Below are 15,461 nucleotides of genomic sequence, written 5' to 3' on the forward strand. Positions count from 1 at the left end.
CCTTAAGCGTAGCTCTATTACAGCACCAATGGCAACTTCCGAGTACCCATTTATTCATAGGGCTTTGCCCCTTCTTGCCTGTGGTAGGCATGCTCTTAATTGTCTACATATCACTGGTACCTGGCACACAAGATGGGCTCAAGGAAAACTTATTGAATGAATAAAATGTCTTTTGCCTACTTCACAATGTCACCTAGGGCACCCTCTGCCAACTTCACAATGTCACCCAAGGCACAGTTTTGCCTACATCACAATGTCACTTTCAACTGACCCTGCACAGAAATGGGGACTTCACAGGGGCTCAGGGGTATACCAGTTTTCAGCCCCCTCTGAATCTCTCTCCAGTGGTGGCTCGAGCGAACGAAGAGAAAAGCAAACGATCCAGATTCTTGAGCTGCAGCAAACGGATGGAAGTTGAACAGCCTGGGATGGAGGGGCTCTGATCCCTGAGAGGTAAGGGACCTGTGAAGATCTCTCCAGAAGAATCAGAGCTGCGTGTAGGCGGGGGCATGCATTTCACCACTGCTCAGGGTGCCTCATCCCCGCTGCGACAGAGGACTGGCCGGCCGGCCCTGGAGCCAAAGGCTAGTGGCGTTGATGTGAACTGATCTGTTCCAGCCGTGAGCCGCAAAACTGCCCGACGAGCGCGGAGAAAGTGGCACGATCCTCGACGTGCCCCTGGGGAACTTTCCTAGCACGACCTACTGGCAGCCAGAGGGTCAGACAGGACCCGCCCTTCCCACGCTGGGGGACCAGCAGGGCAAAGGTTGTTCCCAAGGCCACGTGAAGCTTCCTCCTCTCTAAAAGCCCCGGACAGGCAGGGCGAATGAAAAAGGAAAGTTAGGACGCCCAACCTCCGAGTCGCGGCGCCGGCTGCCAGCCCGAGAGCCCCTCCGCCAACAGCCGCCACCGCCGGCCGCAGCGATGGCCCGCCACCGCCCGGACGGGCGCCTCGGGCTGCCCGCGCCGCCCGCCCCGCCGCTCCCCCCGCTGCTGCTGCTGCTCTTGGTCGCCGCGGTGTCGCCGAGCCAGGCAGGTGAGCAGTGCGCGCCCCGGGGGAGAGCCCGCTGCGCCCGCCGCCCCAGCCCGCGGCCGGCCAGGTTGACTTCCAGCGCATGTCTGCGTCCTGGGTGCACGCCAAGGAGCGCGCTTCCGCGGGGGGCCTGGCCCGCCTGGCTCCAGCCCTGCTGTACTCGGGGCTGGCCCCCGGGAAGGCCACGGGGCGTGCTTCTGCCAACTTAAAAAGTGTGGGCCAGAATTCTGGACAGGCAGATCCGTTCGCTCCTGAGCCATTCTTGGCTTGCTGAGCCTCTGCTGGTCCTGAAAGCGCCAGCCAAAGGGCATCTAAATATATTTATTCACATCATAGCGGGCTATGATTCCAGGCTGCCGGAGTTTTTTTCTTGTTGATTGACAATGACTTTGGTTTAAAAGGCTAAGAAGTGCAACCTGGTATTGCCAGCTTCATATGTGCCAGACAGTATGCTAAAGGGATTTACGGTTTTTTCGATATAATATTCACTATAATCCTAAATAGGATTATTATCCCCATTCTACAGATGAGAAAATTTGAGACTGAGAGAAACTCAGTACAGTCATCCTTCGGGGTGGGGTGGGGGGATTAGTTCCAGAACCCCTGCGGATACCAAAAGCCGCAGACGCTCAAGTCCCTTATATAAAATGGCGTAGTATTTGCATATAACCTACCCACATCCTCTCATTTAAATCATCTCCAGATTATTTATAATATCTAATATCTCCAGATTATTTATAATACCTAATATAATGTAAATGCTATGTAAACAGTTGTTGTACCGTATTGTTTAGGGAATAATGACAAGAAAAAGAAGTCTGTACATCGTCAGTACAGACACAACCATCGTAGGCCTTTCCGTCCGAGGTTAGTTGAATTCGCAGATGCGGAACCGTGGATAGGGAGGGCCGACAGTAATTTGCGAGAAGATACACAGCAAGCGAAGGCAGACCTGAAATGCCAAAGGGCATTTACTTAAGTATGAACTCTCCCCTTAGTAGATTTTATCGCTACAGGTATTGACACTAGTCTCTACCCTTTGCCTAAAAAAAAAAACAAACAAAAGCCTTGGATTTGTCACTTTTACTCCCCATAAGGAAGACCAAGATTAACTAAAGAAACTTGAAAGACTTCAAAAGTAATATTAAGAGAGGAGGATTAATTATGTTTTTGTAATTACTTTTCTGTGCTGACCTTGTGCAAGAAGTTGGGAGGTGTGGGGAGTTCAGGAGAACACGCCCCTTCCGGAAGGGGTGTAATGATTCTTATTACACCACTTGCACAAGTATGTGCAGTTACCAGATTTGTCAAGGTCTTGGCTTTGAAAGTCGCCCACGTATTCTTAAATCTTTCCAGTCTTTTAAGCTGCCTGCACTTCTGGAATCAGAAATGGTGCTCTCCCAGGCTCCTGACTCGATTTCTCTGCACATTCTGTTCCTTCCCTGGACCATGGAGGTGGTGTTGGTGCCACCTTTTGGCCCTGGGAGACTGCTCGTGCAGACACACCTGGGACAGGCTAGAGAACGCCCCAGATGTGGAAATGGCTCTTGTGTCTGGAATGCTGGCTGAAACTATCTCCCTATTCTGTTCTTCTTTTGGATTATTGGGATTATTTTAAATGTTTCTGTAGGTGGAGGGGACAGCCTGAGGAATGAGATGGAGACATTGTTTTTCTGAAAATGGGACACTGTTTATTCAAGAACATACCACCTGGAAAGAAACTGTTTCTTAAGCTGAGTTCCCCAGAGGATTAGCTGACCTGGTGCTAGCTGGGTCGGGAGTCAAGGCAGAGAGTGAGGGTACTGGTGCTGCAGGTGATCCTGACAGCGTGGCGTGGAAGCACAGCTGGTGATGTTCTCGCTGACTGTTTCGAAAGACGGGTCTCTGTTTCCTTTGTTCCGCCCGTATGAACCTGTTTTCCAGGGCAGCTCTGGCTCTTGGTGTTACCCTTCTACTAGGCTGCCAGCAACCTGCAGGCAGAGAACGGGGTCTTTGCTACCTCTTGGTTTTCATGTTTTCTCGGAAGTACCCAGCTCAGTCCTCTAAATTTAGTGAGTACCCAGTAAACACCTAAAGGATTACATTTTCATCCCCCTGGAATAAATTTTATATCCACTAATACGCAGCTATTTATCCAAAAACAACTTTTTTAACTTTTAAAGTTTACTTTATACTTTCCTTATTCCAGAAATCAGCAAATGATTGCACATTCATGCTAGCCGTCTCTCTCGGACTCTTGTAGACTTCTGGCGTATGATAGAGTTGCCTGTATCTTTCCAGACTGAAAAGCCCCACATGTTTTTAGGATGTCTTGTGCAATTTTTCTAATGGTGTATATAGCGAAGTCAGGTTGCCTCTGGAGAAGGAGATGGGTTGGTTGCCAGGAGACTCTAGGGTGGCATGTGACTTGGTAAAACTGGTTCCAAATCTGGCCCTTGGCCTTGCAGGGCTAGACTCCAGAAATTCATTCTTTGCAGCGCTCCGGAGTTGATCAGATACAAGGAAGTTGATTCACCCTGATAAACACACAAGTCTATTTACCAAAATACCAGTTGTTAATTTTTAGCAGACCGGACACTTATATTGCCTGCTCTGGGCACGTTCTCGCTGTTATCAAACTACACGGGGTAAATTGTATCAGGGATTCTCAGGCTGGAGGCCTGCTTCACTGCCTCCGCCTGGGATGGACACTTCAGTCAGCCCATGGTGCCCCTCCATTGGACAATGCTCGCTGGGACCAGCTGGCGCTGACTCCTTTTCCCCATTTTCATGGCTCGCCAGGGCCCACCTGAGATATCAGATTGCCTCCCTAGACAGGCTAATACTTTTGTGTGGTTGTGGAGGCGTTCAGTGTGCTGGGAGTTGTTCAGTCTCCTTAAGGTGACTTGGCAGACCTATGGTTGAGGCCAATCTCAATTGATCCTTTAACTCTGAGGGCATTCTGATTTCCAAATTCACTTGTGGAAGGTACTCCATATGTTCACTCTTTCCATCACAGTTCTTCATTCTTGGAAGGATAGTATTAGAGAGGTGGTGTGGAATTCCAGAAACAGAACCCGTGGAGCCAGACTGCCTGGGTTTCAATCCTGCTCCAGTACTTAGTGACTGTGTGACCTTCAGTCGGTTATCTAACCTCTCTGCGCCTTGATTTCCTCTTCTGTAAAATGGGTATTATAAAAGTGTGAATCCTCATAAGGTAGATGTGAGGGATAGTGCCTGGCATACAATAGGGGCCATTATAATTGAGTGGCCATTGTTACTGGCCACTGGAGTTGCTTTTCTCCGCTAAGCATCTTTTGATAAGGCCACCAGGACTGCAGATGATAATTAGGTGCTGTGGAGTAGTAACTTGTTATAATAGCAGGATTTTCCCTTAATCCTGGCCCAACATTTCGGGGATTTGGGGTGCACATCAGCACATTAAGCAGCTGTTTCAGAAGACAGAGAGCAGTGTCCTAGGTCGCTTTCCTGGGTTATAACTGTCTGAAATCACCTCGATTATTTTTCCTAAGTGCAGTTGTATTAACCGTGGCTGCTTTAGAATTTCCCAACTCTTTTCTGTCTTTCTGAGCCTCACTAAGTCTTCCTACAGCTCATTCCCTTTGTCCTGGTGTTTCAAACCCAAAGGAAGTTAGTGTTCTCTATAAACTCAAATATTTTCTTGTGTTCTCTCTATGTCAGTTTGTGTAAAAGAATGTATACAAGATAGGTTCCAGAATTTCTGGGAGAAGTGCCCATTCCTTTTTATTATTAAACTTTGTTTCCTAGTCCTTCTGGAAATGTGACTCCGAGAACAAAGATCAAAATCTTTCTCCAGAAGAAAAAAAAATTAAAAAGGATCCTCCTGCAGTCTTTAAATTGAGGTAGAACATTTTTTAAAACTTTTTAATGGTAGTTTACTTTTCATAATATATAAACTATGAATCATGTGACCTTGGGACTTTGTTCTGATATGCAGAACAGAAATTTTTGTTTTCACACTTCCTTAGGCATTATTTTTACTTTTGTCACCTGTTATCTTTTGTTTTGTTGGATTCCAAATTACAAAGCGTTAACTATTGAGATAGCAAAAGAAGTGGCAGCACCGATAACAGAATAAATGTCAAAGGATTTGTTCTGTTCAACATTTTAAGGGTTTTTTTTTTTTTAGTGCATTTAAGCCTCATCTTTTACTTAATGGAGTAGGTTCCAGTTACTCCTACAACTTCTATTTCAGAATCTTTTGAAAATTTAGCTTTACGATGTGGCTAGAAATTTTATCAATAATGTTATTATGAAATTTCTTTGTCCTACTGCAAAACAGGAATTTGCTCAGTGTGGTAAAAAATGAAACTAATAGAGGTAGTGCAATTGTGAGGAAACTTTAGCCTAAAACTTGAAATTCTGTATCTATACGAACAAGAAATATCATGTTATAATTTTTCAGCGGGAGATTGTGAAAGTTTCTTGATTGAAAGGGACAGGCTTGCTCTGAAATTTGCCATTAACCTTGCAAATACAGTTACAATTCCAACATAAGGTAATGTTGAGTTATTCAAACCAGCATTTGCAAACCTAAGATACCAAAATTGTAATTCACAATTAGAAATCAAGAATTAATATGCTGTAGACTTGATATGAATCTGTCTCCGATTATGCCCTTCCCAGCTAGGGTGAAAGTTTGGGACTTAGGTGACCCCATAATCAATAAAGCATTGTGTTAGACCCAAAGTAGTCGACACAATGAAATGTGAGGTGACACCCCTGATTCTCAAGGAGCTTGTAATTAAGTTTATTGGGCCAAATACATACAGATACACATAACTAAAGAAAGATCTAGATGAGGAGTGGGCTCAGAGTGCCGAATCACAAGGGAGCAAAATTGGCTCCCTGTTGATAGGACTTTTGGCCGGAAATCTGATTGAAGCTGGCAGTGAAGAATGAGTTCGTTTTGAGGAGATGAAGGAAAGGGATCATTCCACATCTAAGCAAATCTCTAGCATTTTTCTGCGTAAGTGTTCTGTTGCTTGAAGCTATTTTTTAAAAGCTATATCCCTTTCTACCTACCTGCTGTATCAGGCACATTCTGCATCCCACCTCACATCCTCTCACCTGCCTTTTACTCTAGCTTCATGCAGGTGTAAATGAGGCACCTCGCCTCAATGACATTGCAAACATCCCTTGCTTTCCATCTCAGAGCTTCTCTGAAATAACCATTTAGCACTGGAGCACATGCAAACCTGGGAGTGAGGTTTATGAGGTTAACACTTCATAGTGCAACCTTTGACCTAGGCAGGATGGGAGCAGGCGGGTAAATGCTCCCTCTTCCATCCCTGGGATGGGGTCTTCAGAGGCTTATTCTGTGCGCTTCATTGGACCGTCTCAGAATGCACCCCTGAATTAGCTTTCCCTCCTTCGCTGTTTCACTCTCCCAGTCCCAAATTCCTGTTCCCTGGGAGCACATCCCCAGATAATCCTCCTTTTAGCAAGGGTCCTCGGCTCTGATTTCTGTTGGGAATGAGAGCAAATCACCTACTTATAATTTTGTTGCCTGGAATTTGTTTATTCATGAATTAGTTATTTTCTTAGTGACTCTGATGAAAAGTCAAAGCAAATCTAAAAACCAGCCATCTATTTACTGAGGGCCCTTGGAAAGAAGAGAAGTGTAATGCCAGGGTACACAGAGAGTACCGAGGGACCACGCTCAGCGGACATGGAAGAGAAAAACAATTCAAGGATCAGAATCAGTGAACTATTAGCTAAACCCAGTCTGAACAGATTAAGTTGCAATCTTAATTTTTAAATATTTTCTCTCATATATTCTGCCTCTGCTCTCAGTGTTTCTTTTTTTCTCTATCTAACTGACTGAGTATATTAGGAAAACATCATATTGCTTGGTGTTGTAAACTACTTATTCTTTCATAAGTGAGGTGCGAGGAAACTTCAGTTCTGAATATGGGAGAGAGTGATTTAGGCCACTTATGACTGTGAATTTTTTTTCAGCTGAAGACAGTTAACTCATAGAAAATCTTAGTCAGAACTTACAATTAAATAAAAGAAATTTAATTTGAGTGTTTGGGTTTTTACATAGAGAGAGATATAAAAATGATGGTGCTTCTTCCTTCTTTATTTATAGAAGAAAAATACTCTGTTTTTATAAAGCAACATTCCTACTCATTCAACAAATATTTATCAAGTGCATTGGTTTTGGAGATGTTGCTGTTAAAAATGTTTAAATCTTGTTTTTCATTTTCACAACTCGAGAGAAAATATGAACATACGGCTTGTGCTCCTTGGGCATCTGAACCATCCTCTGCGCCCCGTACCTAGGCCTGAAGACATGATGACTTGAGTTACTTTAGACTAACTTCTGTGAATGTTCTGATAAACTTCACTTTATTTCAAGAACACGCATGATTAAACTAGATTCATCACAGAATCATTATTGTGCCAGGTACAGTGCTCCCAGGATACACAGTGGTAAACAGAAGCGCTCCCTGCCTTCACGGAGCCTGTATAAAGCTAGGTTAGGATTAGAATTATGTAATATTTTCTACCTTTTCCCTATTACACTTTTCACACCATCCACCTCCCAACATGGAGATGCCTTTAAAAAATAGAAAAGTATAATGGCTTGAACTATTAAAGGAGTTAAGAAAAATCATAAAATAGCATGGTAGTGGGAAAACCAGAAAGAGTTGATGTGTGGAGAAAACACTGAAGAATGGAATACAGCGATTAGGGGTGGAGCGCGAAACTCAGATTTTGTCTTACTTCTCAAAGCACTGGCTGAATTAGTCAGCTTGCTAGCAGTAAATTTTTATCACTGAATTCTCTTGAGGACTGGGTAAAAGTTTTTTTTCATGCACGGAGGTATACTAGTGTCAAAAGGCCCAGATTTGCAGAAGTTTGTTATTTGTGGTCAGGAAATTAGGTCGTACCAGTAACGGTGAAAACACAGCGCTTGAGTGCATAGATTGAGAGCAAGCCATGGTTTACAGCAAAAGGGGCTTCTGGAATGGAAGGTGAACGGAAGGGAAGGCCAGGTGCTCCAGATGAGAAATGTCAAGGCTCTGGAGAAGGAGACAAAGCTAAAATCATGCTATGTGGTTAGAAGCGAAGGAGAAGAGACTAACAAGGCTTGCTCACCTTCCTGCTTTCTTTTACAGTTCCTCTTTATGACCCCTCCCCCTGCCGGGCAATTTGTGGCTGCCTTTTGTTTAGTGAGCCTTGCTTTCTCATTTCTTTCCAAAGCTCACTGGAGGTGAGGATAGAAGAGAATGTGTGAAAAAAGCTGGGGAAGAACTGAGGCGATGGCATTTGTGGTCCAAAATCAATTTGGAAAACATATTTACTACATTTGGGAGGAGAAGAAGGGAAGTTTCTGCAGATGCTGCCCATAATTGTCAAATTGTGACCAATTGGCTTTATTAACAATTAAACTACTATTCGTCACCAGGAGTCTGTTGACAAGTATTCTGCACCCACCTATGTTTCTTTATGTCATTACTTATGCTAATGTGCTGATGTCACAAGAACTTCTGAAAGCACTGGACCCTGGTGATCACTTATTTTTAAAACTCTTTCCTCCCATGTATCTGGAACAACCTTCTCCTGAATCTCCACCTTTGCCTGCCTTCTTCCTCATCCTCTGCTGGGTTCCTCTTTAACTTGTGTACCCAACAGCACCCTTGATAACATCATCTGGATAATTCCATAAGCACTAGAAATTTAAAGTATCCAAAATAAAACTCATATTCTCTCCCAACCCATCCTCCATCTTCTGCTTTTTTGCTCCATGATCTGTCAGCCTGAAACCCAAGTCCATCGAGGTCTCCTCTCTCTCTCGCGTAACTCGTGTTTAATCAAAACCTTCTGAGTATCTCTCCCACCAACCTTCACCTCTTTAGCTCTACATTTCTATGATACTTTAGGTATCACAACTAGCCTTAACTATAAACGAGAACTTTTTCAAGCTCCCTCTGACCTTTCATCCATTCTGCATACTCTGCCAGAGTGACCTATCTAAAGTGCAAAACTGATTTGTTTACTTGACTACCAAAATTCTTCAATGGCTTCTATTTCCTAGAAATAAAATTCTTCAGCTTACATTCTTGGCTTTCATGATCTGGTTTCTGCCTACCTATCCAGCTTCATCCATCACCCCATGCACTGTGTGATCTGGAAAACATCACATACCGCTCTCCAGCCTGCCATGAGCTGGTCCAACCCCTCTGACTTTGCATATGCTGTTTCCTCTGCTTGAGATGTTCTATTTCGTTAACCACCTAACAATCTCAAAATTGCTATTTAAGACTCAGGAAGCAACACTCCCTTTGTAGGGGTTGACTTGCTCTATAAGCTCAATGAACCTTGTATGCACATCTTCTTTAGGTCTTAGCACATTGCACTGTAACTGACATGTCTGCCCCTACTGCTAGCCTATGAACTCGAGACAGAGACTGTTTCCTCAGCACTTGATATAGTGCCTGGCTCATAACAGGTACTCAATACATATCTGTGAAAGGAAGGAGGAGAGAGAAAAAAAGGAAAAAAGAAATGGAGAAAGGAAATGACATAGAGTATATTTTTTTGTCTAATAAATTATTGCACAGCTGCTTGGGTTAAAGATAAACTTTACATTCAGGTCCTCAGAGAGGTGGGAGGAGGCCAAAAGGACACACAGCTTCTAGGTTGAGGCTCAGAGGATGGATGTTGTATCATTCACTGAGAGGGGGAGCAGATGGGGAGTAGGTCTGGGAGGGAATATGAGTTTAGTTTGGGACATGCTGAGTTTTTAGTGGTTAAGATACTAGAAAGCTCAGATTAAATATTTATGTAGGGTTACCAGTTGTCAACATTTAAAATTAACTCAGCATTACATTTTTTGGATGCAATGGTTGTCTCTCAAAGGAGTACTAAAGTTTAAACTTAATGCTAGAGCATCATGGCGTCTTGGCCCGCGCGGCCTGGGTGAGGGGCGAGGACTTGGTCAGACTTAGAAGCGAATGCTGATTATGACCCTTAAAGAATGATCCTGACCGGGAAAGTCAGTTTATTCAGAGTAGAGTCATGACCGTAATGGTGGGCCTTCGTTAAAATAGTGAAGTGGAGCCACTGCAGAGAGAGCCGTAGGGTGCAGGAGCAAGAAGGCACAAGGTGGAGCAAACTCCATAAGGAAAGTGGGTAGCGGAACTGAGGTGAACCAGAAGGGAGAGATGGGTACAGGATTTGTGAGGGTGAATTCACAGAATTATCAAGAACTTGAGGGAGTCACAGGTGATAGATTCGATTTTTTTCTGAAAAATAGGAATTAATGACATGTGTGAAGAATTAAGCAGGAGAGATGGGATAAGGAGCCAGAGAATATGGATGCTTTGCCCCAGCTGGTGAGAGGAATGGAAGATGTTGCTGACCAGGGATGTGAATGGTATCCTTGGTTTAATCAAGAGGTGGGCGAGGGGTGGGCCTGGTGGCATAGTGGTTTGCAGGCTCAGCTTCAGCAGCCCCAGGTTCACGGCTTTGGATTCCAGGTGCGGACCTATGCACCACTCATCAAGCCATGCTGTGGTGGCATCCCACAGACAAAATGGAGGGAGGTTGGCACAGATGTTAGCTCAGGGCCACTCTTCCTTAAGTAAAAAGAGGAAAATTGGCTACAGATGTTAGCTCAGGGCCAGTCTTCCTCACCAAAAAGAAAAAAGAGGTGGGGGAAAGCTCCAACTCCAGCCTGGCCCAGAATCCCATCTCTAAGGATGAAGCACTTAGACCCACCTCTAGGATGCTCTAACTATGTCCCTACCTTTGACCTGGGCTCATCCTCCTTGATCAAGTCTCACTTATAAGAAGGACAAACTACAGTGGCAGATTTCCCAATTCTGAGAGAATGGAACTGTTTACAAGCAAATGTAGGGGACGGCCCCATGGCCCAGGGTCTCACCGGTTTGGATCCTGGGTGCAGGCATGGCACCACTCATCTGGCTACACTGAGGCGGAGACCCACATAGCACAACCAGAGGCACTCACAACTAGAATATACAACTAGGTACTTGGGGGCTTTGGGGAGAAAAGAAAAAAAAGCAAATGTGTTGGAATTGTTGGTTACATAGGAAAGAAATGCATCAGCAACTCAGTTAAATGGCATCCTATCATTCTGTCCTTTTCTTTTCTTCCAGTGGTCTACTCTGCAACTGCGTACTGGATGCCTGCGGAAAAGACAGTACAAGTCAAAAACGTAATGGACAGGAATGGGGATGCCTATGGCTTTTACAATAACTCTGTGAAAACCACAGGCTGGGGCATCCTGGAAATCAGAGCGGGGTATGGTTCTCAGACCCTGAGCAATGATATCACCATGTTTGTGGCCGGCTTTTTGGAGGGTTACCTCACTGCCCTGTAAGTACCCCAAGTCATGGTGGAGTGCTGCCAGGCAACCTCTGTCCTTTTCTTTGTCCACCAGTGGCTCTTGTCTTCCTGGCGTTGTACGTTAGAAGCGCAAAGCAGCTGAAGCCCTTCTCATAGGATAGAAACGTTATCAGACTTGCATTTCTACCTATAATCACTACCTGTCTAGAAGGAACAAAGCTCCCAGTTGTGGCACTTGCCTTTTAAAATCTTTCCTTGTCATCAAACGATTTTAAAAGACAGTTAAGGGGCCAGCCTTAGGGCCGAGTGGTTAAGTTCACATGCTCTGCTTCGGTGGCCCGGGGTTTCACTGGTTCGGATCCTGGGCACGGACATGGCACCGCTTGTCAGGCCACGCTGAGGTAATGTCCCACATGGCACAGCCAGAAGGACTTACAACTAGAATGTACAACTATGTACGAGGCGGCTTTAGGGAGAAGAAGAAGAAAAAAAAAAGAAGATTGGCAACAGATATTAGCTCTGGTGCCAATCTTTAAAAAAAATAAAAATAAAAAAATAAAAGACAGTTAAACCATTTCATCCTACTATTGATTATCTGGGAGAAAGCAAATGAAGGTACAAAATAGAGAAGATTAATCAAAAATAAAATGTAAGAGCATTTATTTTCAACAGTCTTAAAACAATACTTTCAAGTGGGCAAAGATTTTTAAATTGAAATTTTAATGTCTAATATAAACATTCTTTCCAATTCTATTGTTACTTGATTCTTGTGTCCTTCCCTTATGAAAAATAACAAAAATGTAGTTCACAATGCAATCAGGACACATCCTTTTTAGAGAAAAGCTCTTTAAGGAAAAGAAAGTTGGAATTCCTTGAATCAAGCCTCATCCTTCCTTTGATAAAAAGTGTCTTGATGACTTGGCTTTCTTCTTTATTCTCTGTGACCTAGATTGTTGAGTGCAGGTTAACCAAACCTTAAATTGCACTGTTACCACCTTAGTCATAGTAAGTGCACTGTTGATCTTAATCTGTTTCTGCAGCCTCAAGATTCTGTCAGATATTGAATGACCATTATTGGGCTGTGACTTCTCTTTTTTAATTTAAACTAGAAATTCCTGTTTTTAATTTTATACCAAACCTTCATTATCTTACCACACAAGTCCTCTTACTAGTATACTAATCTGAGATGTATAAAACTTTATAGGGCCGGCCCTGGTGGCCTAGTGGTTAAGTTCAGCGTGCTCAACTTCAGCAGCCCAGGTTTGATTCCCAGGCGTGGACCTACACTGCTCTGTTAGTGGCCATACTATGCTGGTGGCCCAGATGCTAAAAAATAGAGGAAGATCAGCATGGATGTTAGCTCAGGGCGAGTCTTCCTTAGGAAAAACAAAAAACACTTTATAAACTGAATAAGATTTTAAAAATATGTTCAAAACGGTATTGCACATGTAAAAATCTGAACTTTTTATCTTTCTCTCTAAATCTATATCCATTTCTGTATCCACAGAGTTCTGATTGCATTATTTAAATTGAGTTGCCAGTTTGGAGAAATAATTCAGACCGAAGTGGTGTGAATATAAATATAATAGATTGACTCATGGGTGATATACATCACGGGTTATTAAGGGAAACTGTGCGATTAGAAGGAGCAGCTCTAATCTGTGAGAATGTTGTCAGGATAATCATGTCTTCCTTGGTTACTGGAAAGCTCAAGGAGTTTGATTGAGAAAGCTTCTGAAAAAGGTGGCACTTCTGATATTCTTACGTCACAGAAAAACATGCATTTTTACATCTCACTCTTGGAAATGGCTTTACCATTTCACCTGTATTCTTAATATAAAGCATTGACCTATCCTTGAGTACTTGTATCCATTTACCAAGAAAATCCATAGATTAATTCTATTAAACCCATTCTATTAATAACTTTTTTATACTTCTATATTAGAGTGAAAATTACTTTAATTTTATTTCTTAAAGAAGACAGCCTCTATTCAGTAACTCTTTTCTTATTTACTTTGCCTTTTTGCCATGTACTTACAAAGGAAATTGGACATATATGTCAGTCTTATAAGATTAAAACAAACAAACAAACCACTTCCTGCACATTTTTGAGACCCAGGCTTTTAGCATCTGGCAACTGAGTCTGCCTTCCCCTCAGACGAGTAGCAGCAGCCTGTGAGCGAATGTTCAGGAGTGCGGGAGAGACCAGTCTAGTAACCTTAGTCAATACTGATCCTTAAGGAAGAGTTGGGAAACACTTGACAGCACTTCTGCTGCAGAGAACTACTTGAAAAGGATACTTTAATCCTAAGTACTATAGGAGTCCCAGAGGAAGGCACCCCAGTGGGCCAGAGCAGTCACAGAAGGCTTTGTGGAAGAAGTGAGTTGTGGGTCTGGCATCTGCTAGATGAGAACCTTTTGGTTTTGCTGGGAAGAGGGAGAAAATCATCCTGAGCTGGAGGTAACAGAACAGAGTACTGAGAAAAGGTCTTGAGTCTGAAATGAGTAAGTCACATTTACAGTGAGCAAGGAGTGGAGGTTCCAATGGAGCAAGCAGAGGACAACAAATTGAAAAAAGGCAACTGAAGGCCATGTTGTGGAGGGCTTTGAATGGACGTCCATCCGCCCGTTATCATTCTCTATTTCAAGAGTAGAGTGCTCAGTTTTCTTGAATTTGAAAGACAACCTCTCCGTTCATCTCTATCTCATATTCGTGACTGTGGTAATTCTCCTCACCTGCTTGAGATGGGCTTCCTGTATATGTGGTACCAAGAGTCTGAGAAGACCGCCGCTCTGCAGAGAGCTTGCTACATCTCATTGAACAGGAGAAGATGTTGGTGAGTAGGAAGACGCATGATAAAGAACTAAAGAGAGAAGTCAGTATTTGTATATTTGAAGAAGAAGAAGAAGGAAAAAGAGAAAGAAGAGAGCACAAAAAGAAAGAAAGAAGGAAGGGAGGGAGGGAGGGAGGAGAACAGGAAAGAGGAAGAGGAGGAGGAAGAATTACAACCAAAACTATCTTTAGAAGGGTATTTTCCATAAGCTCCTTCTCAGAGGCTGTCATTCTAACTGCATTACTGAAAAGTCAGATAAGTAGGGGAATTTCCGAATCAGCATGCATTTAAAGGACCTGCTCTGTGCCTAGCTTAAAGCTCAGAATAGTAGGATGTGATCCAGCCTGCTGAAAACAGACCCCGGGCAATGGGATGGGGAAGAGAGGAGAGAGGGAGGAGGCTATCACTTTCCTTCCTCCTCTTCTGATATGTTCCAGGAGATGAAGGTTTATTACACATTCTGATGCCCAAGAATTTATTTTGAAGGAAGGAGATATGCCAAATGGAGTAGAAAAGCTGGGCTCTCAGTGTCAAGAGCTCCAACAGGGAGACAGAAAAGAAGGGATGCTGGAAGGATTCACAGAATTGTGACTTCCAGACCAAAGGCACCACCAGGGCCTGCTGAAGTCAGCACTGCCCCTGCACAGCCCGCCATACACTGTCTCAGCTGAGCACTGAGAGGCAGTGTGGCTCCCTCTGAGCAAAGGCATGCAGCGTTCTCTGAAGCAAAGCAGAGGAGCAGCGTAAACTGTCAGCCATCTGGAAGCTGTGACTGTAGCCACAAACCGGTGGTAGAGAAGGAATACAAATCACAGGCTAGATTGGTTGGTTTGTTCTCAGCTAAACAGGAGCAATTGTCTGAGAAACAAAAGCAATGTCATACACAAACATCGTTGTCCCAACTTGAAACTATCTTGCTTGGACTGTTACTTGGGGATGCTTTGCAAAGTGCAATCCCGCATTGCCAAGACTCAAGAGCCAAGAGCAAGGGCGTCTGAGCCTGGGCTGAGAAGATGAGTTTGTGCCAGATGCCAAAAGAAAGAGATGTCTTTTCTCGTTTTCCTCTCGGCTTGCAGGGTTGCTCAGGCAGCTGCCAAGAGCAGTGAGAAATGTAGGGCTGCTGCTTTTTTCCACATTGCCACATTTAAAATGGAGTAGTGTTCCTTATATCCTCCTTAACTGTGCGGGGAGGAGGCGTGTGAGAGGATGGATATTGTGGGGTGAACAATTGAGATGTTGAGATAAGGAGG

The 15,461-nt window shown here is 43.8% G+C and overlaps 1 protein-coding gene across 2 annotated transcripts in view; it reads left to right on the plus strand.

The window, feature by feature from the left end:
- The first annotated feature begins 299 nt into the window (after positions 1-299).
- The window catches only part of PLBD1 (phospholipase B domain containing 1), a 50,317-nt gene continuing 35,155 nt past the window's right edge, over positions 300-15,461 (plus strand). The window contains exons 1-2 of one of the 2 annotated variants that reach the window (XM_046640777.1): positions 300-1,036; positions 11,188-11,407. In XM_046640777.1, coding sequence (XP_046496733.1) covers positions 925-1,036; positions 11,188-11,407 — 332 coding nt within the window. In that variant the 5' untranslated portion in view covers positions 300-924. The remainder of the gene's footprint in view (positions 1,037-11,187; positions 11,408-15,461) is intronic. The other variant, XM_046640769.1, reaches the window with a different exon arrangement.

This window comes from Equus quagga, chromosome 1 (assembly GCF_021613505.1).
Source record: "Equus quagga isolate Etosha38 chromosome 1, UCLA_HA_Equagga_1.0, whole genome shotgun sequence".
Lineage (NCBI taxonomy): Eukaryota > Metazoa > Chordata > Mammalia > Perissodactyla > Equidae > Equus > Equus quagga.